Genomic DNA, 25,333 nt, shown 5'->3' with positions numbered 1-25,333 from the left:
TATCCAGTTGGTCAGTAAATAATCTTTGTGAACTTATAAAGAATTCAGTAAGTAACATAGCATGCTGATAAGTATCAAAACACGGATCTAATACTATTCTTTTGGAATTTCAAGTAAAACTCAGTGTAGCTAATACATGGCTAGATAAAAATACAATGATGGCTTTACTCCTTTGCTGCAACAAACTAATGGTGGCACTAGATAAGGATACAGTGTTCCCTCTAATTAGATTAAGATAGGAGTGAACTAATTAAATCATCACGATGAATTTTGATCTGCATTAGCATAACTTCTGCAAGCCACTGTTTTTGCTGTTGTTTTTGCACACACGCTAACTTCTGTAAGCACATAAGCAGAACCATCACTCTAACAGTAGGATCTTGGAAGGAGCAAACTCTCAGCAACTTACATCCTCATCTTCATGTGTGCTATTCATGCCATGCTAACCATCAGAGCAAGCAAGCTCACAACATCAGTGTTCCAAGGCAGTATGTCAGTGTTTTTCTAAGTGTGACAACTGCAAAGTTATCAAAGAATCACCATCAACTTTTCATGGAAAAAAAACAAAAACAACTTAAGAGCTTTTTATGCACATGATAAAAGAGCTCGGGGTGAACAACAGCCAAGTACACACAAACCATCTTGCTGCTAGAAGCCTTAGCAATAGGAATCCACAGCAAAGCCACAGCCCTCACAACAGAACGCAATTGTGAGAGTGTGTATGCCCAAGAGTTCTTGTTCCAAGTTCCCACTGTAACACAGCATCAGTACCTAGGCCTGATATTCTCCAGGTACTTGGCTCACATCACTGATGTCAGTCCAACAGCATCGTTCTGACACCAGTTCAGGATGCAGACCACCACAACCTTGAATCTCTAATACACAAATAAAGCAGCCAGCATCCATTAAGGAATGTGACAATTTTACATCCAGGAATTTTCCCTCTCAAAAAAGGCCGTTGTCAGCTATGAAAGAAAATCATCTTGAGCAGGTTTTAAAAGCTAATGGGAAGTCAAGTCTAACCACCACGGGTTTGTGAAGGGTAGGTCCTGCTTGACCAACCATGCTCTCCTTCCACAATCTAGTGATCTGCCAGGTGGATGAGGGAAAGGCTGTTGACGTGGTCTACCCTGACTTCAGCAAAGCCTTCGACACTGTCTCCCAAAGTATTCACTTGGAGAAGCTGGCAGTCTGTGGCTTGGATAGATACACTGTTTGCTGGGTAAAGAACTGGTTGGAAGGCCAGGCCCAAAAAGTGAAGATGAATTAAATCCAGCTGGTGACCGATCGAGTGGTGCTCCCCAGGAATTGGTGTGGGGGCTTGTCCTCTTCAATATCTTTATTGATGACCTGGATAAGCACATTGAATGTACCCTCAGTCAGTCTGCAGATGGCACCAAGTTGGCCAAAAGTGTCGATCTGCCTGGGGATTGCAAGGCCCTGCAGAGGGATCTGGACAGGCTGGATAGCTGGGCTGAAGCCAATAGGATGAGATTCAACAAGTCCAAGTGCTGGCTCCACAACCCTAGGCAATGCTGCAGGCTTGGGGCAGAGTGGCTGGAAGACTGTGTAGAGGAAATGGACCTGGCGGTATTGATTGATGCTCAGCTGAACATGAGCCAGCAGTGTGCACAGGTGGCCAAGAAGGCCAATGGCATCCTGCCTTGCATCAGAAATAGTCTTGCTACCAGGAGCAGGGAAGTAATTGCCCCTCTGTACTCTGAACTACTGGCAACAGATGGACACTTGGACTGGATGGTCTTGTAGGTCTCTTCCAGCTTTGGCAATTCTATGATTCTAACACAAAAGCAGTGTTTCTATTTCCACTTTACTGCGCTCATTCATGGCATACAGTAAGCAGATACAGGCATTTAATCATGTACTTAAAAATGTGAAGAGGTCCAGAAGTCCTAGAACAGAATTTGCCTTTCTGCTTATAGATAAAGTACCACTTGTACATATCTGGTTATCTGAAAAAAATCCAGCATGTAATAGCATGCCACACTGCCACGTTTTAACTACTATTTGTAATATCTCAACAAATAGCATAACCTGTTTAAATCATTTTAAAAAGATAATATAAAGACCAACTCTAGTTTCCTGTGTTAGCACCCTACAAAAAAAAAAAAAAAAAAGCTGATATAAATCAAAGAATTTGCTGATGATGGTAAATTTCAAGTAACTTTCTGAATTTGAGAGAGAAGTTATTCAGAAATGGAGGTATTTTACTAGACTGCGTTCAGTTTTGGGCTCTCCATTATAAGAAAGATGTCAAGGCCTTGGAGTGCATCCAAAGAAGGGCAACAAAGCTGTGAAGGTCTGGAGCACAAATCTGATGAGGAACAGCTGAGGGAACTGGGATTGTTCAGTCTGGAGGAGGTTCAAGGGAGATCTCATCACTCTCTACAACTCCCTGAAAAGGAGGCTGTGGTAAGGTGGGGGCTAGCCTCTTGTGCCAGATAACAGCAACAGGATGAGAGAGAACGGCCTCAAGTTGTGCCAGGGGAAGTTCAGGTTGGGGATTAGAAGGGATTCCTTCTCAGAAAGCAGTGAGGCACCGGCACAAGCTGCTCAGGGAGATGGTGGAGTCACTGTCTCTGGAGGTGTTCAAGAACTGTGGAGACGTGGCACTGAGGGCCATGGTTAGTAGGCATGGTGGGGCAGGTTGGGGTTGGACTGGGTGATCTTAGAGGACTTTAAAACCTTTATGATTCTATGAGATCACCAAATGACTGAAGTGTTGCCAACAGACAGAGCATGACTGCAAAATGCATAATTAAAATACAGATCATTACTAGCAAGTCATGATGTTAACAGAAGAAATAATTTGCAATTTATTTACAGTTTAACTTCTAGAAGAACAGACAAAGTCAGGAGGGAACAGATCTCAGGAGGTCCCTAGTCCAACCTCTTGCTCAAACAGGGTCAGATGAAAGGTGGAACAAGGCTGCTCGGGGCTTTAGCCAGTTGAGTCTTAAAAGCTTCCAATGGTTTTAAGACTGCACAGCCACTCTCAGCAAACCTATTCCAATGCTCAACCATGCTCACAGGAGAAGATGTTTTGTTATAACCAGTTGGAACTTCTTGTTTCAATTTATATCTTCTGATGTCTCATCTCCCCACTCCACACCTGTGAAAAAAGCCTGGCTATGTCACCCCAGCATACCTTGTAGGTAATGACAAACTCCTGTTAACATGCTTGAAAACTTGGCTTTTTCTTCAGGCCAGCTCCCCAGCTTCTCTTAACCAGTCGCTTGTTCCAGGCCCTAGAGAATGCTGAACTCCCTCCAGCTTATCAGCATCTCTCTCTCATACTGGGGGCCCAAAGCTGGATGCAGTTTCTAATACAGCCTGGATACAGTCTAACAATAGTGAGAAAAAGGGGACAATCACTTCTTTCAAACTACTGGCTCTCTCTGCTAACACAAGCCAGGATGCTGCTGGTCTCCTTTCTGCAGGGGCACACAGCTAGCTCAGGGTCAGTGTGCCATCCACCAGCTCCTTCCCCACAGAGCTGCTCCCCTGCCAACCAGTCCCCGGCTGTGCTGCTGCTCGTTCTGGCCACTGGGGGCAGGAGGTTAGGCCATATGATTAAAGGCTCATCCTCCACCCCAGGGAGATGTGGAGAAGCCCAATAACACAATGAGTGTGCATGGAGCACCGCAACCAGGTTGCTCTCCTGGTTACCAAAGAGGATGGTCAGCCCATTACCTGTGCACAGGAGGGGAGTCAACACTGCTCAAACCACCTTACCCATTGAGGGACATTGATGCCTACAGGGCTCACTGAGGAATGGCACAGAAGGGCATAAGGGAACAGTACAAGATCTACGTTATATTTAAAGGGAACACCAAAAGCTGGGAAAGGGAGGGAGCAAAGTAGACTGGGGAGGAACAAGCACAGGGAAATAGAAAGGTCAGACACCTGTAAACAGGCTGTTGGTCAGCATGCTTGTCTGGCCAGCCCTGGAGCCCAATCACTACAGTCTCTCCTGTCTGCGCAGGTCTGGGCACCAGCACTTGGAGTTAGTGTCCTGGTGTCATTAACTGGGGAGCTACTGGATAGACAGTATGTCTGAGACCAGCAGGGTCCCATACTACATACATGTATCTGAACAGGTAACAGGCTTTCAGCTAACAAGCTTTCACCCTGATCAGCCGCAGAGGGGAACAGGATGAGGTAGCTGACGTTGGTATGTCTGTATGTTGTGTTTTCTGTCTGTTTTGACCCATATGCCAGCTGTGTAATTGTGCATATGAATGCCTTTTGGGAAAGCACGTACAGACCTACAGCTGCAGAAGCCTCTCTTCTACTGGGCTGCTGAACGTGGTAGCTTCTAACATGATTTTGCATTTCTCTCTGCAGAATTCCACAGGACTTGCTGGCCCAGCCCTCCAGCCAGGCCCCTCTGAATAAGCAGCTTTCAGCATATTGACTGCTGCCCAGTAGGGCATCACCTGGGATTTGAACACCCTCCATTGCCTCTTACAGCTCACTGATAAACATCTAACAGGAATTTTTTTAGTTCTTGGGAAGAGACAGTAAGAGGTAAATAACACCCATCCTCCCTCACCCCACAGGAAAATAACTGTTGCCACTCAATTTCCCTGGGGTTTTGATTTACTTTGAAACAACAGCTCTTAATAAAGTTTTCTTCTTGTGCTTTTCCTGTATCCATCCTTTGTAAGATGTTAGAAATCGGGTCTAATGCAAAAAGTGCAAGAAAACCACATACAAATATGACCACCCTGCAGAAGAAGGGCATACAAACGGCATGCATCAAGGGACACAACACTGACATGGTCACATAAGGAAGGTGAGCCCTCCTGAACCCAAGCAGATACACACTTCTGAAGAGGAACAGCGGTGAAAGGAAAATATTCTGCCAGGCACAAGATGCTTTCTGCTGGACAAAGACAGGTGTTCTAGCACCCACAGCACACCAAGTCCACAACATCACACAAGTGGGTAAGGTACAGCAGCAATCAACCCCGAAGTACACCATGCAGTTCCTGGTACAAAATGCTGCAAAACATGACCCAGACCAACTGCAACCAGACTTCTTACTCCACAATACTGCAGCATTAACAGAAGCAGCACAGCTGATCTGTCTTGCAGGAGATAGCAATGGAAGACAGATGTATTTTGTAGACTGCCTCCCTGTAGCATCCCCTTCCATAGCAGCCTGAGAATTTTAGCCCTCCTGTTTGTACTGTTCTCTCTGGACAATGCCTTCCCCCAAGCAATAGAGAAGTCAGTCATGTGGTTTGCTCTTTACAAAGTGCCAGTTTTGCTCATGAAATACCAAAAAGGAATAGCAATATGAAGGATGCATAAGACAAGAGGCAAAAAATAATATGAGAATAGGCAAAATGCAATGGCAAATGCAGCAAAAGAAAAGCCATACAAAGAGATTATCATCTGCAACGAATGTGACTCACAACAAAATACAACTCCTAATACATTATCACAGTAGAAGTCCAAACCCAAGATATTTACTATGAAAAATAAGGACAAGTCTTGCTTAGGAGCAAGAGACACATAACAGAGCACTCAGGCCACACAGGTAAGTACGGGATGCTACCAGATGAACAGAAGTAATGGGAATTAAAGCATGCAGAACAGGAATGAGAGAAGTGACAGAAGCAACAGGGTGATAATAATAAAAAAAAAAACAAAAAAAACTCCAAAACATTTTAGTGGCTACCAATTCAGTAAGAGTAAATGCACATTTTTCTATCAGAACCTGACACCTAGTGAGAGAGAGGTGAGAAGGCAAGATCCCCAGCAGAAATGCTGTCTGTGGGAGCGGCACAGCAACACCATGCTGCAATGGCCCTCCATCTCTGAGAGCTGTATACCAGAACAGCCTTCCCCTCTGTTTCTCCACATCCCTCAGTGCCATCTACTCACAGGTCTATCAACCTTGTCAGACGAATCCTAGAGAAGCCTGGGCTCACCCTCACACCATTCCCCTTCCAAAGAATCTGCTGTAGTTCACTTGCCCCCCAGGCAATCTCAGCTGCCCCTGCTGCACACTGGTAAGAACACATGGCCCCCATGGGGCAGATCACCTTGCTTGTAAAAGCAAACCTCTGCTCTCACCTCAAGTTCTCATGTCTTACCCTTGACATGGAATTGGCATTACAGAGTACTTTTACTTATCAAAGTCATACAAGAACAGATGTAGGTTTGAGCAACTCGTGTTAGCTCACCTATTGCTTTATACACCCCCACAAGTTATCTCTACCTCGGGAGAGGACCCTTTACACACTGCTGTCTTACTTGCTATCTCCTGAATAAAGCTGACAGTCAAAGAGGTTGCTGTTTCTAAGTAATAGCAATACAAGCAAATTTGAATATATAAAGGACTAGATCTGTTGTGCAACAAAATCCCATTAAGCACAACCAGTTCTCAGACAGGACTCTATTTTGAGGGAAATTCTTGGTGAAGACATAACCTTAACCAATACCTTCCTATGCATAGGTCTTTTAAAAACACCTCTAACTCCCTAGGGCCCAAAGGAAACCAACTATTTATTTTAGCAGAAAAACAAATGAAAACAACCCACACAGTTGGTTCTTGTTCACCGAATGACAGGAAGGCTGAGGCCAGCAGGGATCTCTCTGCCATTGCCTAGTCCTGTGCCCAGCTCCAGCAGGACAGCCAGAGCAGGCTGCCCAGGCCTGAGCCACCTGTGTGGGGCTACCTCCTCCTGACAGAGACCTCACAGCCCCTCCGGGCAGCAGGCTGCAGTCTCTGAACACACTCCTTGTTACCTGAGTGTTTCTAAGGTTCACGAATTTGGCATTTAAACTGCAGGAGGAACCACACTATGGCGGCCAGCCCCTGCACAATCCTATGGCATGCAGCTCACAACCCCCGCCACAGAAGCACAATAGAAGAACTATCACACTGCGTGCAGTACATCTGGCCTTTCTGAACTGATGGAAATCAAGCAGGATTTCATGCACTTCATTGGGTACCTGTGAGTGTTGTAATCACTTATACATGTTTCAGCTAGGGAGCAAGATGCCAAGAACACCCAAAATTCCACAGTAGGCAGGACTAGTTACAAGGTAGGAAAACTACACAACCCTAGACGTAGATATTGGAACTAGAAGGAGAACAGTAGTTCACAAGTCAAATCTTGAAAGTAGCTAACGTTTTGTTAGGGATGTTTCCAGACAGCACGTGACATGGGACCATTTAAATAGACCAGGAGAAAGAATCAGTTCCATGCTGCCCACTTTTCATTGCCCATACAGACCTCTACATGCATCGCAATTCACTGCCATGGGAACATAGAGCGGAACTCCACAGCCCTCACCTTTTCACAGTCAGTCAGAATAAAAGCTTCTAATTACACACTGAGTGAGACCAATGCAATTTTACACTCCCACATCCATGCTGTTAACTGTAAGTACATAGGCAGCTTCAAAAGTAATGCCTCATTTATTTCCATGGAAATGACAACAGATACAAAGAGCACAACAACACTATTTGATAGAGCAAATTTTCAGCTACAAAACACGTTCTCAACTTAGCAATTTGCACAGATCAGCTGATCAAGATGCTCTTCATTTCATAGCATGACAGCTATGCGCGGCTACATCCAGAACATGGCTTGTCTTTCACATCCTTGTGCCCCACTGCTGAAATGCAGCATCCACCCCTCACTCTGTCCACACCCACTGTTTGGATCCCATAAACACTCAGCAACCATGGATGAATGTCGGTGGGTACCATTTTTTCCATATGGAGGAATTCAGTGACACACCTTTGCTTCACACGCACTTCCATTTTGCCAGACTGCCCCTCTGCTGACAACTGCCACATGGTAACAACGTGTAATGGGATACTGGTGGGAAGTTTCATCCTCCACAGCCACACCGCCAACATCCGCGTCTGATGTCACTGGCCAACATAATAAAATAGGAGGCAACACATTCAAAGCAGCTCCCATACACGGCAAGTTTTTCCTCTAGCTACACCTTGTATGCACATTGCCTTGCTTCTCACAAGACATGGTTGAGAAAGAAAAACAAATGAGTATCAGAAATCCCAGCCTCTGCATATCTACAGGCGACACAAGTGAGTATCAGAAATCCCAACCTCTCTGCACATCTTCAGGTAACACAGCAAGACAGTGTGCTAACTCTTATGCCACTCCATTGGGTGGTATATGCTTTTTCTCCTCTTCCAAATGCTAACAAAGATGCACTAATGCAAGCTTCACCTGAAGCTCTTATTGCAGTTAACTGGGCTTCATTACATTTTTTGTGCTATTTTAGGCACAAACTAAAGCACAGTCCCTCTTTACTGTGGCTGTAGGAATTTCAGTTTACCTGCATTTTGTTCAGTAAGAAAAAACAACAGCTTAAAACCATGCCCAGCAGTTTTGGAGAAAAGCCTTTTTTTGGCTTTGAAAGCAGCTCTCATTCAGCAATTTATTACCTAAGTCTGACCGACATGTCTGATGACAAGCTGGCGTTATTTTTCACACTGGAAAGAGAAAAAAACCCCGTTTGATCACTAATGACTGAAGACCCTTTCAGAACTCCAAACACAAGCAAAAGCTGTGCTACAGACACGCAGCTCATCAGACACTGCGGAATGCTGCAGAGCTCTGTATACGCTGGTACATCAAGGTAACCCTGACACCTGCATTCCCCACATGTGGAACCTTCAGTTTTATTTATCTGGCTTTATTACACATTTAAATAAATACTATTAAGCTATTTAAGCACAGATGCATCTTTCTTTATTCCCTGGAGTGGAAACATTCAGAGCTTACTTCTGAAAACATGATTTTCATAGTGAAATATAAGTGTACATTTGAACTCTTAATTGTAACAAAGACTAAACAAATAGATTTAGAAATTTCAACATTAGCTTGCTGGCAAAAAGTCTACAGATCCCAGGTCTTAATGTTTGGTAATGGCTTCTACCTGCCTCGTGCCTCATTGAGTAACACCCTCCTTTTTCCTATATGCAGAAGAAACCTTGTTAGAAGTCCTACTTTAACGTGACGTGAATTTGGGAGGGAGGTTTCTTGCTTTTTGTTACCTCACAGAGATCCCCCGTTAGTCAGCTTCTCAGTACCACCCCACCACACTGGGGGTCACAAAAACTTCTACCGTTCTACATCTACCCTGGCGGGCGGGAGGAAAAAGAGCAAATCTCCTGAAGAAAGAAAGCTAAAAGATGTGAGGGTTCTACAAATAAGTTACACAGAAAACAGCAATTAAAAAATCAAGATGAAAATGAATTCAGCTTCCTTAACTCTAAGTTTCATCAAAACTCTTAGTTGAGCTGTGTACCTCCTTTCAGTATTCCCTACAGTATGGATATATCTTGGTTGTAACAGCTGCTATATTGGAAGCCTGAAGAAATACACTTACTAAAAAACAAATCAGTGTCCCTCATGTATGTTCTCTATCAATTATTCTTGAAAACCTAAGGGTTACTTAAACTTGCTAGCTGCAGCAACCTACAAGATTTGGTGGAGAAAGAAATGGATAGAAGATTCCTGAGATGTTAGCAGTACCCATCGAGAAGAACAGACAGAGAGATACAGCAATGTGCTTTCCTCTACTCCCAGTTCCCAAATGCATAGGGCCCTTTCAGCAAAGTTTGCAAAGGACTTCTTAATCCCATCACTGTCACTGCGTGCACTTTTCAGGTCACTTCATAAAGGCTGTACTATTGGGCATCCTAAGGCAACAAGACAGAAGGTGTTTCAGGCTTGCAGATGGGTCAGTTCTTTCACATTTGTTATGGCAAGTACATTCTACTTGTAAGCACTCTGTGTGGGAACTGTTGAGTCACAGCCTGAACCGCTGATTGAGCACCTGGGGAAAGGAGCTGATCAGCCCTGGGAGCACAGGTGAAGGCAATTCAGCTGTGTGACTGGAAGGTGTGGGTTCCACCCCTCCTGGACCTCATTTAAGGGCTGACTGCCACTAAAGGATTCCTTGATGGAGATCTCTCCCTTCGTGGAGTTTGTTCCGTGAGCCGAGATCAGAGACAGGTGAGCATTTCTCTTCTTTCTTTTGAAACGTCTTCCTATTGCACTGGTCTCTCTGCCCTTACAACCACAAACACCTTTCTAAATAGTTCCTAGTCACTAGTAGAAGAAAGATAGCAAGAGCTCTTGGGAAAGAAGGGTGAGTTTAAATTACATTAAAAAGACATCAGTGGGAATAACAGAACAGGAGCAAAAGTTCTATTGGTTTTCATCCCAAATTTCATATGTATCTAAATAGACAGCTAAACATTCCTATAGGAAAAAGGTGATTCCTTGCCTTAACTTTTTCCCCCTCTCTCTTACTAAGATTGTAACCAGGATTAAAAACCAGCAACAATCACAACAGCCAAATGCTTATATAAGGGACAGACAGATTTTAAGCCTTCTACGGGAAAACTTATAGACAAGTTGGTGAAATGACATCACAGATGAACAGATAATGGCATATACTGATTATCTCCAACACTGGTAAGTGTGGCATGCAGACATCTTGCAATTTGCCCCTTCAGCATTCAGCAGCTTCTGGAGAGCCAGACATTACTAACAAGAGTAGCTGTTAGTAAGTTCACACCAGTGCTTGAAGAATTAACAATCCCCTCTAAAGTCCCCTTACACTTGTCTTCCCATCAAACCCCTGTGTGATTACCATACCCCTCTGAACACTTCTGCTGGTCCTTACTTGCTTTGCCTCCTCATTCCACACCTCCCAGTTCTTTGGGGGAGGTACCACGCAATGCTGTCCCATCAGAACAGCATGTCAGCAATTCTCTGCTTGGCTCTGGAGCATCATGCAAGTCCCACCAAAACCACTGTGCTCAGCAAGCAGCAGAGGTGGACAGAAATCATATTTTCAAGAGCAAATGAGAGAAGACTGCCAGCAAGGCCTTCTGATTTCTTCAAAGAATCTACAAAAAACTAGACCTATGTATAAGATGGGGACCTGGCGAGAAAGTATCAACTGTAAGTTGTCACTCACTTGGAAGAAGCAGTGATCAGTGCAAACTAACCCAAATGGAATATTAACATCAAAGAGCTGCTGCTTCTGGAACTGGAGAAGAAAGCCTTCTGGTCAATCCCAGCTGCACAAAGAAGCAAGGAACACGATGCACAGCTGAGCAGCCAATGAGCAGCTCTAGGCTCACTTCAGCTTCTGATATTCAACATTCTCAGAAGACAAAAATCTACTGAGAAGAAGCTTTCAGTTCTCAAAGTTGCGCCTGTTCCACATACTTAACACAACCTCCCCTTTGAACATCCTACTGTAAGTGTAGGCTTAATGCTCAACCAGAAAAGCTGTGAGCAGAACAGGTTATATACCTCAGGATCTCGATAATAGCATTTAAATAAATCCTTCAGACTCTCAGCAGCAGAGCCAACAATCTCTTCCCCTTTGAACAACTTTTTTTTAAACAATACACCTTCAGTGTCTCAGCTTTATCTCCCTTTTATCCTTCCTTTTTTTTTTTTTTTTTACCTTAAATAAACACTTACCTTGTAACATCTTTGTTTTAAGAAAGTACAAGATTTTCTGGTTTAACCTGGATTTGCCATGGACAATCCAGGCAGCTGTGACCAAAAGCCTTCTGGAGCCAGCTGACTGTCATCAGCTGTACTTCACCCCCTCGGGGGTACTTCAGATAAGGATGCTGTTTCCAATTTTTCCATAGCACTATATAGCAATATATGTTAGTATCTGCTGAAAACTGAACCACAAAATTCAGTGTTTTAATTCCCGACCCTAGAACACAATTAACTGCACTGCTTTAAGTGCTACTTCACTAAAGAAATTCAATGCTTACATTCCTGATAACAGTGGCAGCTGGTATGCTTGTGAGCCACAACCTCAGTTCTTAGATTTATACACTGTATTTCACAGTGTATTTGTCCATTTCTACCCCCAAAAAATAAATTAGTTCAGAAGCTAAAAGTTATGAAATATAGTGTCTGCTAAGCAGTATGCTGAAGAAGCATCAGAAAGTATCCCAGCAGTCCCCATGTAAGAGCTCAGACATGTAAGGACCATGCTGTACTTGCTTTTTTTATATATAAGATGCAAAGCACAGCTGGTAGCTTCTGCATTCCTGATACAACCAAAACTTTCAATTTTAGCAAAACAAGTGGAAAAAGATTATGAATTAGGAACAACAAACTTTAAGGACAGAGATGTAAGGAAGAGTTGTATTGTCATAAAGCTGCCAAACTCTGATACTTTCTGCAGCTCTAAATAATTCTATCAGCCAGAAAGCTGCAGACAAGTAGCATTCACCAGCTGCAGCAAGTTCCATCGTGCACGGCACACCATGTACTGTGATCTTTGAAGCCATCTCACACCCAAACCATCAAAGCTCAGCCAGTCTTGGGGGTCAGCTCTGGCCTCAAGATCAAATCTTCCACCGCCACAAAAGTATGGTTTGAGATAGACTGCCACTGACTTATGCTTGGGCTATACTCTTTCATTCAAATAAAAAATATCAGTACTTCCCTACTTGGAGGAAATTCTGATGTCCAGCTGATTTCAAAGTTTAGCCTCATTACGTAGGCCCACCCACATGATCACATAGTGAGGGTTCAATCAGATATAACCCCTACTCCTGAAAACATTATTCAGCTCAGGCATTTCTGCTTGACTTGTTAGAACCGTTTAGTTCCTTTCTGCTTAACGAGTGTGGGAGAGTTCTGACATTTCTGCAATATCTTTCTGCAGGAATGAAATTTTATTTCTCCTGATGGGCAAATACAATGCATCCCGCAGTGCTGCACGGCTGTCTCAGAGATGAGGGAGCCGACTGCTCTGCTGCACGTCGGTCACAGCTCAGCACAGCGCTGCGCAGAACGGGGCACAAGCGGTAACTCCGCTCCTCTGGCTCGCTCAGTCTCTCTCCAGTCACCAAAAATCTGTTCGTGCCCTCACGATGAGCTCAGAGGGACGGCGCTGCCCGTCCCTGCGCCCACCCTACGCTAAGGATGTCAGACAGCTGTTTTCTCCCACTCGTTTCTGGTAGGTGTGGTTATACTCGGCGCAGCACCGCACCGAGCGAAGTTCCAGCGGCAGAGCGGTGACCCCGCGCCACTGCAGCACCGACAGCCGCCGGCAGCGGACGGCGCGGCCCCACCTGTTGTGCGCCGGGCACGCCTGGGAGCAGCGGGCCGCGCCGGGAGGAACGGCGCGGCGCCGCGGGATCACGGAGGGCGCCGAGCCGCACGAAGGAGCGCCTGAGGCACACGGCCCTCGCCGAGCGCCCGCACGCCGGGCTGCAAATTACCGCGTCCGGAGGCGGTCACGGCCCTCGGCCTCCGCGACGCCCCGCCGCCCGTCCCCACACGCCCTTCCTTCCTCCCGCCCCGCAGCGATGGAAGCGCCGCTCGGCGCGCCGTTACCGCGCCCGGCCCGGAGCCGCCCCCGCCCTCCGGAGCCTCCGGGACCCCGCGGCCGCCCGCCCCGCTCCGCTCGGGGCACGGCGCCGCCGGGACAAAGGGGCGCGGCGGGCAGGACGGCGCCCCTCCGCTCCGCGCTCCGTGCCGCGCCGCCGCCCGCCGCTCACCATCCGGGAACTCGCGGTCGCTGATGTGCTGGAGGTGCGGGCCGCCGCCGCCGCCGCCGGGCTCCGAGTCCCCCGAGTCGGCCTCCGCCGAGCCCGAGCCGCCGCCGCTCGCCGCCGCCTGGTACGCGTCCGCCCAGCGCTCGGGCCCCGCCGCCGCCCCGCCGGCGCCGCCGCGGGCCCGGCCGAGTTTGGGGCTGGCGTCCGGCGACACGCAGCAGGTGACGGTGTTGCCCATGGAGCTCGGCGCTCCCCCGCCGGGCCCCGGCTATCGCGGCCGCCGAGGTGGGGCGGGGGAGGGGGCGCGAGGCACCGGGCGGAGGGAGGGAGGGAGGGAGGGAGGGAGGCGGACGGGCGTCAGCGCTCAGCGCCGCATCACCGTCGCCTCCGCCCCGGCGAGGCGCGGCCCACGCCCGCCCCAACGGCCGCGCGCGAGCCGCCGCCGCCTCCTCCGCGCGGCGACCGACGGCCCTGGCGGAGCGGCCACCTTCCCCCGGGCCGGGGGAGGGGGAGAGGCGCGGCCCCGCCTCGCTGCCGGCCAATCGCCCGCCGCGGCCCCGCCGCGTGACGCCGCTCCGCCAACGGCCGCCGCCGCCGTCACGCGCCGCCGTCGCGCTCCGCCTCCCGCCCTCCCTGAGTGCACGCGCGCGCGCAGCGCCGCCCCTCGCGCCTCCCCCGGCTCGCGCCCCGCCTTCGGGCCGGTCCGCGGGGTCGCGGAGCTCGGGCAGCGCGGCCGGGACGTGCCGGGGGCTGCGGCGCAGGGGGCGCCGCTCAGCGGCCGGTGCGGGCGGGGCTGCGGCTCGTACGGCTCGGGCGGGGATCCGCGGCTCGCGGAGAGCCGCCTTGCTCTGAGCCTCTTGGCCGTCTGACGGCCCTCGTGCGGAGCTGCTGCGTCAGAGGAGCGCAGGACCCGTTGCCGGGTGCTTCGTGCAGGGCGGTGATGGCGCTGGGCGCCCAGAGCTGCACTTGATGGAGGTGGCACCGCGCCTGGCTGCACGGCCCCGCACACACCGACTCGGTGCCGTGGCCGCATTCCGAACACCGCCCGCTGTGATTTACTGCCAGTCCCATCCTCCTCCCGTGCCATCCTTCTGCCATCTCGCGTGATTTACCCCTGTGAGTCAGCAGTTCCCATCACACAAATGCCCGTGGCTGTGCCGGGAGTACGGCCGTCCCGCTGCACACAGGGCCGAGGGCGGGTGCAGCAGCCTTGGGATGTTCTGCGTGGAGTTGGTTGGGCCTTTCAAACCCCAACCTCGCTTTATGAAGATAGGAAGTAATTCCCTTCCGTTGGTGTTCATGGAGAAAATGTGACCTAAGCAGAACGCACGAGAAGCAGCCGAGGGTTTCGGCTGGCACTCACAGCCTGGCTGGCGTTAACACTGCTCAGGAGCCCTCCTGAGCTGGATGCTCACCAGTAGCACGCAAGCTGCTCCATAGGCCTTCAGCTCTGCTCCCAGAAATCACCTTTGGCTTTTCATGGCGCACGGTGGGGAGAGAGCGTGCTCACTTCACTTTTCATGAACAAGAAAGTTACTTTCCACAACCTGGGAAATGAACCCAAACGGGAACGTCTGTAACTGCCAGGAGAGCTTCAGGCAGCCCCAGGGCCAGGCAGGGCTCCGGGATGAAGTCAGATCACGGTGACAGCAGCAGCTCATATTCCCCAAACGTGGAGATGGAACAGAGCCATGGTTTATTCTGAAAACACAAAGCACCAGATTCCCACTTGCTGCACACGTGGGGAGCCCAAAGGGCTCACGTACTGGAGCCTCCCCTGCTGCTGCTGAGCCATGAGCCCAGCTACCTGTGTCATTGCATGCGGGGGCACAACAAGGAAAGGCTGCCAGGCCTGGCAGGGCGCTGCAGGGTGCTGTGCTCCTGCTCACGGGGAGGCGGTTCTGCTCTGCACTCGGCCTGTTTGCCCCACACACGGGAGTTGCTGCCTACTGGCACTGTTTGCAGACAAACCCTTGCACTGCCCAGCCCAGGCTTTCCCCACTGCAGTTCCTTGCCAGAAGATCCATGCACATTTGTGTTTGACTCCTGCAGAAGCCAAGTGCTGGAGCGCACAGCCACACAGCTCTCCAGCCCAGGCTCCACCACACAGAGCCATGAGAAGCTTTATCCCTGAGAGCAGAGCTGGAAGCCATCACTACTGTCTGAACAACTCTTGAGAAACTCCAATATCTATGGGCATTATGATCCACACCAACGGCATCAAGCAGCCAGGAGTCTCCCTAAATGTCTGGAGGGACACTGCAGGACCTTAAGCCATCAGCTTGGCAGTCAGCCTCAGTCCCAGGAATGGAGACCAGCTCTTTGCAGATGCTTGTTGTGCTTCACAGGGCCAAGAATTTTTAATCCTGTACATTCTGCTCTTATCTGCACCTTGACTTTGTGCTGCATGTGCTTTCCCAAGGCAGTGTCCCTCCTTGCTTGTTTGTTGGGAGATAACAGCAGTCCTGGCCTGAGGCCTCGTCCCCTCATCCCTTCTTAGAAAGTGTCCCAGCTGCAGGCACAGGAGCATTCTCCAGCCTGAGCCTCCAGCAGTCTGCGGGTGACTTGGAGAGGGGCCACGGCATTGTCTTTTCCTGGAAACATGGCTGCAGGAAGAATGAATCACAGGTTGGACTGTGTAACCAACTGGAAACAAAAGCTCAAGATTCTGCATCTCACTGCTGTGAATAATGGGGGGAAAAGTGGGCATCCTGTTTTGAAATCCAGCACCAGCTGACAGGATGAAAACACTGCAGGCATGATTGTCTTCTGAGGCTCAGCAGTAACATAAGGCTGTGGCCATTTAAGGGAAAAAAACTGAAACAAAACAGTACTTAGGGAAATAGGTCCAATGCTTCCACTAGGTTATGAGTAAAAAGAAACCAATGAGGTTGTTTAGAACATACAGGGTCATAGGGTGAGGTTCAGTAGCCCTAACATTCTCAGTTTTCAGATCACCTTCTGTACTACTGGCGAGCAGTGAGCAGTGCCAGCAAGGCTGGGAGCTGTGCCTCACAGCACACAGACTGCAGCATGGCTGTAATTGATCCCACCTGTACCTGTGACTCTGCAGCAATCCTGGATGTCAACGCAGACAGTGCAGGGGTTCTTAGCATGCGAGCACCTGGATCACTGCAGTGATACCAACAGCACAAATATATGGCAGTGAATATTTTTTGACCTTGGAGTATTTTTTTTGATCTTGCCTTCATTTTGTCCTAAGAAAACATAAAACTAGCATTTGCAGGTATTGGAGACTCAAGAGAGTGAACTGCAGCGGTGGAGTTATGGAGACCTTACACCTGAGGAGAGAATCTCAGATGTGCTGAAATCAAGGAGATGTGCTGGAGGAGCCAAGCATTGGAAACAGCTGTACTCCAGATCATGTATGCAGTTTTCTTATGAGGAAAAGGGAAATGCTTTCCAGTATTTTAACACAAACATGAACATGGCATGCGTGACTTCATTCAGAAACAGCAAACTGCATGAGTAAGCCCAGCCATAGGTTTAAGGAAAACTTCTGAAGGCTTAATTCCAATGTGGGCCATGAAGAGCCTAGAAGGAGGCCCTGAGGAGCCCCTCTTGTGAGGTCTGAGGCACCAGAAATTGCCTACAGGTGCCTGGTGCTTCTTCTCCTTTGTCTGAAGGGATTTGTTTCTTAAGAGTGGAGAAAAGCTGCCTAATACCATCTCAAATAAGTAAACAAACAAACCAACCACCAAAAAACATTTTTCTTGGTTTCTACTTGTTGAAAAAGGGAACCTGTTGTGTCTACCTGCCTGCTCTAGCTGCTGTCTGCTTGCCTATACAACTGTTTTCAAACTGCCCTTAGTTGTTAACTAGTTGTAAATTAATACAGTGCATGGCTTGCACTGTAATTTTCCCTCCAATTACAGAACTCTGCACCTACGGAACGCATCAGAAATGCGAGCACTTAAAACTAACCCTCTGGATCAACATTCAGCCTCCACCAAAGGGTGTTCTTGCCGCACATTTCCCAGCACAGCAGCGTCCCACAGGCAGACACCCGAGCCAGGTGCTCTGCAGCCCCCAGCCAGGCACCCTGCACACGAGAGCTGCAGGAGAACAGCACCCGCACTGCGACCCGCCTCCCTGCCTCCCTGCCTCCCGCAGCCCTGCAGCACAGCAGCACAGCACTGTCTGCTTCCCATCAGAGAGCCAGCACGGCCCAGTGCCCAGCTGCTGGCACACCAAACGAGGCTGTAGGTCAGATCTGCAAAGTGCATTAGCAAGAGCTGGAGGTTTCCAGCAACCAAAATGCCATTGTCACTTATGGGGAGAAGAGCTGGCTCATTTTGCTTTTTGTTAGTTAATTAGAATTTCAGAATAATGCTAGCTTTCAGAACTGCGTGGCCTTTGAGAGATCAGTCACGTAACTCCACTAAAAGTGATGTGATTTTTCTGTAACAAGAGAATGTAATAAGAGTGGTGATTATATCTGACAGTTGATCAAGATATGAGGTTTATGGAGTGATTATAATAGTGCTGATGGGAACTATTCCTTCCTCAGAGGCACCAAAACTTCCTGCATTTCAGCCCCTGCGCTTCTGAAATTATGCATCTTCATGATTTTTTTCATTACTTCCGTCGCTTAACATAACTGTGTTTGTATAAAGAAAATGACACAATAGCTCATGCCATACATTATTTTCTTATTTAACACTTTTTGCAGAACCAGCAAGTTATAATGTCTACAGATAACCTGTTAGTTTCTGCAGAAACTTAGGTTTTCATTTTTAATTCATCCTGTTGGTTTCAAAGATGGTTCAGATCAACCAGGCTTTATTCTGTAACTGCAAGCAGCAATGAGCAAAATTAATCTCTGGCTTACTCCCTTTTTGTTTAACAGAAAGCAATTCAGTGCCCCATCTATCTCTCTGGTGCAGAGTGTGTGGAAGCTACCAGTGAACACATAAAAACTGTTCATCACTTCACTGCTCATCACTTCACTGCTAGTCACTTGAATGGCTGCTGCTGGTGGTAGCTGAGGAGAAAGCTTTCTTTTCCAAGTTCCCCACCATGCCTGGTGTTACTTAGTATTTGTTTGATTGGAGGAAGTTTTTAGCAAAATAGACATTTGTCAAAACTTTCCTTCACAGATAGTTTTTGTGTTCCAGTGGAAGGACAAGCAGAAACAACTGATATTTACTTAGACAGGAAAGGATTAAACACATAGGACCAGAAGTCTCCAGGCAAATAGTCTCTGCAGCCATTTGAGACAAGGCGTTGCTGTCAGACAGTTACCAACAACGCATGTTCCCAGATACACTTTTAAAAAAGTATATCAGATTGTTTCTATTTATACCTGTCTTTGCCGTGGCAACCAGAGACTGTGAGATGGATGCGGTATTTTCCCCACGTTGTGCATGTCTGCAAGATCCATTTGGTATACGCGGTGTCTGCAGAACCATCACAAGAATTGTCGTATTCATTTCAAAGGAAGGATTTTAAACATTTAGCAGTCAAGAGAAGATTTCTGTAAGGGATGTGTATCAGTACAGTCTTAAAAGAATTTGCTCTCATTTTCATGACATCTACTTGATTCTTTGATTTTCTGAGTATTACAAGGACCACTGCTCTGAAACACTTCTTTAAATTACCCCACAAAGCTTACTGGCATCAGAGGGAGCAGGATTTACAGCTGGACACACTGCACCTCTGTTCTATCAAGTAGTTGAGTGAGATGAGAATGGATTCAAAGCAGTGTTTCTTTTTGCTTTAACTCATCCTTGCTTACCTTGCAATGAGCAGTTTCCTACTTTGCAAGTTTATCTGCAGCTCAGATGTCCATATTGCCTTCTTCAGCATTTAAAGGCGGAACCGAGTTACATTTCTCCCAACTTCATTGCTGTGCTAAGCTCTCACCCTGCTGGGAGAAAAAGCACTTCAGTTCTGGACAACTGTCCTATGCATAGAATTCTTTGTTGTTGCATTTTCCTTGCCATTTTACTGTCAGGAAAGGTGGGAAAAAAGCATGTCTCTTACTCTGCCATTATAATACTTGAGTACTGTAACTTGGAAAACAGATTTGTAGAGAGGAAAAAAAGTTAAATGTAGGGCCCTTTAATAGCCTTTAATTGCCTTTTTAATAGCTTCACTACCAAGTTATGATCTGGAAAGTAATTCCTGGCCTTCTGTCTAAGGCGTGTGGAAGTCAGTGCCAAAGTAACATTAGCAAGGAAGAAAGAGAAATACTTCTGGGGAGAAGAGCAGGATTCACAGAGAGCCTGCTGAGCTGCTGAGATACTCTGGGATATATGTCTTAGAAAAACACATTCTTGAGAAAAGACTATTCGCTGCATTATTGTCAAGTAGGAGTAGTGGCAAGGAACCAGTGCTTTAGACATAAAACCACAGTAAGCTGAATCATCACACCTGCTCTGGCCTGCTTAGGGAAAGAAGTCTGAGTTGCCGTAAGACAAGTACAAACCGGTCTGGGGCAAGTGGGATTCTGGTTTCCATTCCACTACAGTAGCAGAACCCTAAAAACAAGCTTTGTTTCCTGCTCCCCCTGTGCAGCCTGTAGTGCTGTTCCACAAAGGTGTTAACAAAGCCTAAAGCCGCTCTGTTGAAATCAAAAGCTTTCACATATAACCACATTTGCGTTCTTCTGCCAGCCAGATCTGCTGCTTCTCGTGGGAGAGCAGGGCTGTCTCTGGAGCTGGTTGTGCTCCCCGAGCTTAAGGGCTGGCACGGGGAGCCGCTGAGCGCTGCAGCCCCCGGAGATGGGCGCAGGTCCGTTCCCCCAGGCACTTCTGTGAGCCGGGCACGCCAGCTCCGGCCCCGTGCAGGGAACGAGGAGCGCGGCTGGCACTGCCCTCCTGCTGCCGGAGTCCCCGCTGAGCGCCTCCGGGAAGCCAGGACGGCCGCCCGGCTCTCCCACGGCCTGTAGCAAGGCTTTGGAGCAGGCTCAAGGAACTGGACAGGGAGACAAAGGAGAGGCGCGCTGTGTTGTTTTGCCAAACAAGAGATTAAACGGAGCCAAAGGCGAAGAGACAGCCGTGCGCAAACGAGGCGGCGGGAGCACCGGCACCGCACCGCTGGTGAGCGGCTCGGCCCCGCGACCCAGCCGCGCCGGGAGCCGCGTCCGACGTCAGCCGGCCGCGCAGTGACCGCTTCCACCCGGTGACGCTCAGCGGCACGGAGCCCTCGGGCCGGCCCAGCCCCGCCGCCGCACGGGGAGGCCGCGCCCGCCCCTCCCGCGCCCCGGCCCCGGTTCTGCACGCGTGAGCGGCGGCCGGCGGGACCCGCCCGGCGCCGCGGCCGGAGCGAGGGAGGGAGCGGGGCGGCTCGGCCGCGCCCCGCCGCGTTTCCGCCGTTCCGCAGGAGGCGGCCGCCATGGCGCTGGTGCCCTACGAGGAAGGCCGGGCGCTGCAGGGCCTGCGCAGGCCGACAGCCACGTACCGCTTCGCGGGGCAAACCGTCCACATCCGGCAGGACTGGGAGCGGCGCGGCGTGGCGGCCGTGGTGTGGGACGCGGTAGGTGCGGGCCGAGTTAGGGAACGGCGGATTAAAGAACGCTCGCTTTCCTAAGAGGCCTCGCACGTCCCCGAGGGCAGCGAGGCGCCCCGGGCCCCGCGCAGGCGGCGCGCAGCACGGAAGCACGCGGGGCCGCCGCCTGCAGCAGCCGCAAGGACCGCCAGCAGCCTCGTCCGGGGACGCGGCTCTCCCGAACGGCCCGGCCTTGGGACCGGCCCAAGGCTGCAGGGCGCCGGCAGCGGGAGAGCTGCGGCCCCCCGAGCGGCCGCGGGGCTGCACGCGGCTATGGCCGTCTCCCGACGTCGGTTCTGGCAGAAGCCGCCCCGCAGGACGCTCCTCGGCACTGCACGTCGGGTACCGGGCCCGTTGTCGTATTCTGCCTCTAAGGCTCTTCCATAGAGCTCACGACAAGACCGCACGCAGCTCACAGGCCCTCCACAGAAGGGCCGACCCTTCTCATAACGTGCTCCTTCCGCGTAAATCAGAAGCGCGGTGATTCAGTATGACCGAGGCGCACCTAACTGACCTTGTCTCCTGCCTCAGGCTGTCGTCCTGTCTGCTTATCTGGAGATGGGAGGCATCGATCTCAGGGATCGGTCGGTGATTGAGCTGGGAGCTGGAACTGGATTGCTGGGAATAGTGGCCACGCTGTTGGGTAAGGGTTTTTTGTTTGCTGTAAGCAATTTACAGCTGTAGTAAAACTGGCATTTTTACATCTACATGCAGAAGTTAATACGAAAGCCACACATGTGAACTGTGATATATCCTGAGTCATCTTCCTCTCTCGTCAGACTTCTGAGTCTGCTGTGTTATTTACTGTACTGATAGTGCCACCACAGTTTACTTTATGGTGGGACCCTGCTTAGACTGATGCTGTTACCATGGCAGTCTGCTTCGCAACACTGAGCTCTGCAGATCTCCTCCCCCAGGGAGCAAGAGCTGTGCTTGTCCTCTTCCAGTTCTCCTGAAATGCAGCACAGATAAAGCTGCAGACAGAGAGCACACAAAGCCACATTAGCCTATCTTGCAGACAGGGAAACCAAGGTCTGGAGGAATGATTTGCCTCCCATACGACTGTGGCCCAGGCAGGGGCTGAGCACTGCTAAATCTGTGCTAAGTGTCACAGATTATCATTGTAATTCAGGGCTGTACTGACAGAGGAAAGTGCCTGTTGAAATAATGAAAACAAAGCAGTTTGACAAAATGTGGCAATGCTGTAGGAAATCACACAGGCATAAATTTTGTCTGACTTCTTTAGTTGATTCTCTTCTAATGAGGAATCAGAGCAGGTTAATGGTGACAATCTTTTTAAAATTGTTGTCACATATCAGAAAGTAACTACTGTCATGCACTGAGAAAAAGCTCCAGAAAGCCTTTTGTTTAACCCAAGTTAATCTTCATGTGGAATATATGAATATATTTTATATTCTTAAGTGACTGATGAAGAATGGGATGTGTGCAGACAGTGGGATTTCTGCTTGTGGTGTTCTTTTGTTTTTAATCAAGCATCTCAGCAGTTATTGGTGTTTAATAGGGCTGCTTACCTTGAAGCTTTGTATTCCAGATGCTCTATTTATGGACATCAAGCATTTATCTGAGACGTATATTCCTGTACCACTTAGGTGCTCGTGTTACCATCACAGACAGGGAGCCAGCACTGGAATTCCTGGAATTGAACGTATGGGCTAACTTGCCTTCTGAACTACACCCAAGGGCTGTGGTGAAGGAACTAACTTGGGGAAAAGATCTAGGCAACTTCCCTCCAGGAGCATTTGACTTCATCCTGGGGGCAGACATCATTTATCTCGAAGAAACTTTTGCGGAACTGCTTCAGACATTGGAGCACCTGTGCTCAGAGCAAACTGTGATTCTTCTTTCCTGCCGTATCCGCTATGAACGGGATAACAACTTCCTGAAGATGCTGAAAGGCCGTTTCTCTGTAAATGAGGTGCACTATGATTACAGTAAGGATGTTCATATCTACAAAGCACAGAGGCACAGTCACAAAGATGACTTTTGACTGTATACTTTGTTAATAAACTGCTGATCCTTTTCAAACCTCCCTTTGTTTCTACTAAATACACTTGTAACTAAGCGTATAATTATGGAGGCTGTGTTACTTCACTGACTTCTTTTTCCACTCAGTCTGAACCAGCAGGGAAGGTTCCTACCTACCTTTTGCATATTGATTTTCCACTTCATTCCCCAGTAAGAAATGTGTAAGGTCTTCCAACAACTTTTTATCAAATAATTTTTGAAGTTGATTTATGTTGCAGAAATTGTCATACATGAAAAATGTAATCAAAAGATCTGTTGTTTAAAAATCTTAATTTTCACACTTAATTTTCATGAGAAGCATATTAGAAATTAGATTAGGTGGGATTTTTTCCTTTTATCACTTCTTCAACTATTGAAAAGTGGAAGAAATTATGACTTCAGTTCAAAATGTTTTAACTCATCAGACCTTCTACATTTTTAACACTCTGGTAAAAGAAACCATGCAAAGGGCACACCCAATGAAGGCAGATGCCATAAATCTGTTCTATTGCTACCACTACTGAACTGAAGAAGAGTAGGGAAACAAAGAACCAGGGCTGGGGTAGGAGGGGGATCAACAGCTCAAAGCAAGCTAACTTAGAAATTAGTGGTTGTATCTAACTTGCAAGTGTGGAGGCCATACCTGCTTCCATCAGACTTCCTAATGAGAAGATGCTGAGGGTCTGTGATCCAGAAGTGACATGCAGATTGTACTCTGGAAATAACACGTCATTATGGCTTCCACCAACGAGGCCTGAAGGCCTTGCATTTTGCCACTGGAGAATCTGTTGTCTGTTTTCAGCTTTAGTTCTCTGCTTGGCTCTGAACTCCACCTGAGGGCGGATGCTTTGTAATACGCTTGCTTACAACGGTATACTTAGAAGCCACACGGTGTCACTAAAACAGTACTTACTGGGAATTTGCAGTTTCAAACTAGCATTGAAGTCTTTTGAGGAAATGAAGACAGCACCTTTAATTAAAAGCAGAACATGGTATGAGCTGTAATGTGCCATACTGTCTTTTCTGTCCTACCAATTGGTGAGCAACATCTGGAAAAAAATCACAAGCCCTCCCAATTCTGTTTCTGGCTGTAATGTTTGGAATGGAACTTCAGTTCTCACTGCTCCTCTTCCTTTTCCTCCCCCCTAGCACTTCCTTCTCTCTTAGCTCATCTGTGGTCACTGCATGTTTTGGTTCCCTTGGGGCTGGGGCTGGCAGAAAGCAGAATGCTGCAGTTTGTGCCTGCCTGCGCACGTGACTTGGCTCCTGGGGAAGGTCTGCTACCTGGCTGTGCTCAGCCCCTGCAAGAGGCTGCAGCTGCACTGCTGCCTTCAAAGCCTACTTAAACAGCACAGAATAAAACCTAGAAGTTTAACAACCTGTATGATGTTAAAAAGGGAATCTTTGCTCCATGGCTTGCTATGATGAGAAGTTTTGAATTTTTAAAACAGATCAATCTAATTGCATTGCTTTCTAATTGTTTAGCAGCTCCCACTGTGTAGCTGCTTTTACAGCCAGCAACCTTTCTGAGAGCAGGCATGTGGCAGAAAAGATCAGCCCTGGCTGCTTCTAGACTTAGGAGTGAACCACACCAGATGTGTAGGGCAGGAGGACGGGAGCAATGGCCCCATTGGGTAAGCACTGAGAGCAGCTCTCCACAATGACATCTGCAAGCCTGAGGCAAAACCAAACTCTCGTGTCCCGACTGATTGGTCCCAGGCTAGCTTCTGATCTAGAATGAGATGATGCACATTAATGGTTCAGCAGCTGCATGGCAATTATGCTAACACCCTGCCCAGGCACTTTCTGCCACTGTGTTTATCCTATACTTAAAAAAAATCAGTGAGATTGTCTTTTAGGTGGTTTCACTGCATCACTCCTGGTTTGCATTATCATGTGAACTGAACTGAATGGAGGACTTGTTGGTGCAATTGTCCCAGAGTAGTGACGCAGTGCATAAACAGACTCTTGACAGTAAAAAAACCACTCACCCTAGGGGGAGGATCCAAGACACAGAGAAGTGACTGGGTAGACGTGAACAAACCATGATTTTCTGCAACTGTCTCTGAAATGCGCCATTCTGTGAGGGAACAAACTGCAGTGTCATTGCAAAACTGGTGCTTTATTAATACGAAGACAGAGTATAAAATTCAGCTCTGTATCTTACAAAGAGCTTCAAGGTGCCTCAGCACCAGAAGTACCAGGTTAACTGGATGATGTACTGAC

At 48.5% G+C, this 25,333-nt stretch overlaps 2 protein-coding genes and 1 long non-coding RNA gene across 10 annotated transcripts in view; 1 reads left to right on the top strand and 2 right to left on the bottom strand.

The window, feature by feature from the left end:
* CCNYL1 (cyclin Y like 1) overlaps window positions 1-14,037 on the bottom strand; it is a 33,092-nt gene extending 19,055 nt beyond the window's left edge. The window contains exon 1 of the mRNA XM_031601257.2: window positions 13,574-14,037. Within this exon, the coding sequence (XP_031457117.2) occupies window positions 13,574-13,808 (235 nt within the window). The 5' untranslated portion in view covers window positions 13,809-14,037. The remainder of the gene's footprint in view (window positions 1-13,573) is intronic.
* Window positions 14,038-15,248: 1,211 nt separating this feature from the next.
* On the bottom strand, window positions 15,249-21,132 carry LOC149917283 (uncharacterized). 5 transcript variants are annotated; one of them, XR_016468356.1, is made up of 5 exons: window positions 20,996-21,132; window positions 19,329-19,457; window positions 18,897-18,990; window positions 16,630-16,702; window positions 15,249-16,176 (listed from the first exon to the last, which is right to left on the bottom strand). It is a non-coding gene; the product is annotated as an uncharacterized LOC149917283 (long non-coding RNA). The 5 variants fall into 5 exon arrangements; XR_016468357.1 differs by lacking the exon at window positions 16,630-16,702; XR_016468354.1 differs by lacking the exons at window positions 15,249-16,176; window positions 16,630-16,702 and adding an exon at window positions 17,681-18,384.
* Window positions 20,394-23,313, top strand: METTL21A (methyltransferase 21A, HSPA lysine). Of its 4 annotated transcripts, none has more exons than XM_090144198.1 (3): window positions 20,394-20,634; window positions 21,614-21,725; window positions 22,693-23,313. In XM_090144198.1, exons 2-3 carry the CDS (start codon window positions 21,641-21,643, stop codon window positions 23,088-23,090), a joined length of 483 nt encoding a protein of 160 aa, XP_090000324.1. In that variant the 5' UTR covers window positions 20,394-20,634; window positions 21,614-21,640; the 3' UTR covers window positions 23,091-23,313. The 4 variants fall into 4 exon arrangements, with proteins under 4 accessions (XP_090000324.1, XP_031457122.1, XP_031457121.1 ...); XM_031601262.2 differs by lacking the exon at window positions 20,394-20,634 and adding an exon at window positions 20,828-21,070 and having other exon boundaries at window positions 22,635-22,903; XM_031601261.2 differs by lacking the exon at window positions 20,394-20,634 and adding an exon at window positions 20,837-21,070 and having other exon boundaries at window positions 22,693-23,305.
* Window positions 23,314-25,333: the final 2,020 nt, after the last annotated feature.

The sequence above is a fragment of the Phasianus colchicus genome, chromosome 7, assembly GCF_987193195.1.
Source record: "Phasianus colchicus chromosome 7, bPhaCol1.hap1.1, whole genome shotgun sequence".
Taxonomy (NCBI): domain Eukaryota; kingdom Metazoa; phylum Chordata; class Aves; order Galliformes; family Phasianidae; genus Phasianus; species Phasianus colchicus.
This window is presented reverse-complemented; position numbering and strand designations above follow the sequence as displayed.

Coding starts and splice junctions, on each gene's coding strand:
- METTL21A (XM_031601261.2), top strand. CDS start 20,930: ATGGCGCTGGTGCCCTACGAGGAAGGCCGGGCGCTGCAGGGCCTGCGC. Junction 21,071..21,613: donor CGGCCGTGGTGTGGGACGCG/GTAGGTGCGGGC, acceptor CTCCTGCCTCAG/GCTGTCGTCCTGTCTGCTTA. Junction 21,726..22,692: donor AATAGTGGCCACGCTGTTGG/GTAAGGGTTTTT, acceptor TGTACCACTTAG/GTGCTCGTGTTACCATCACA.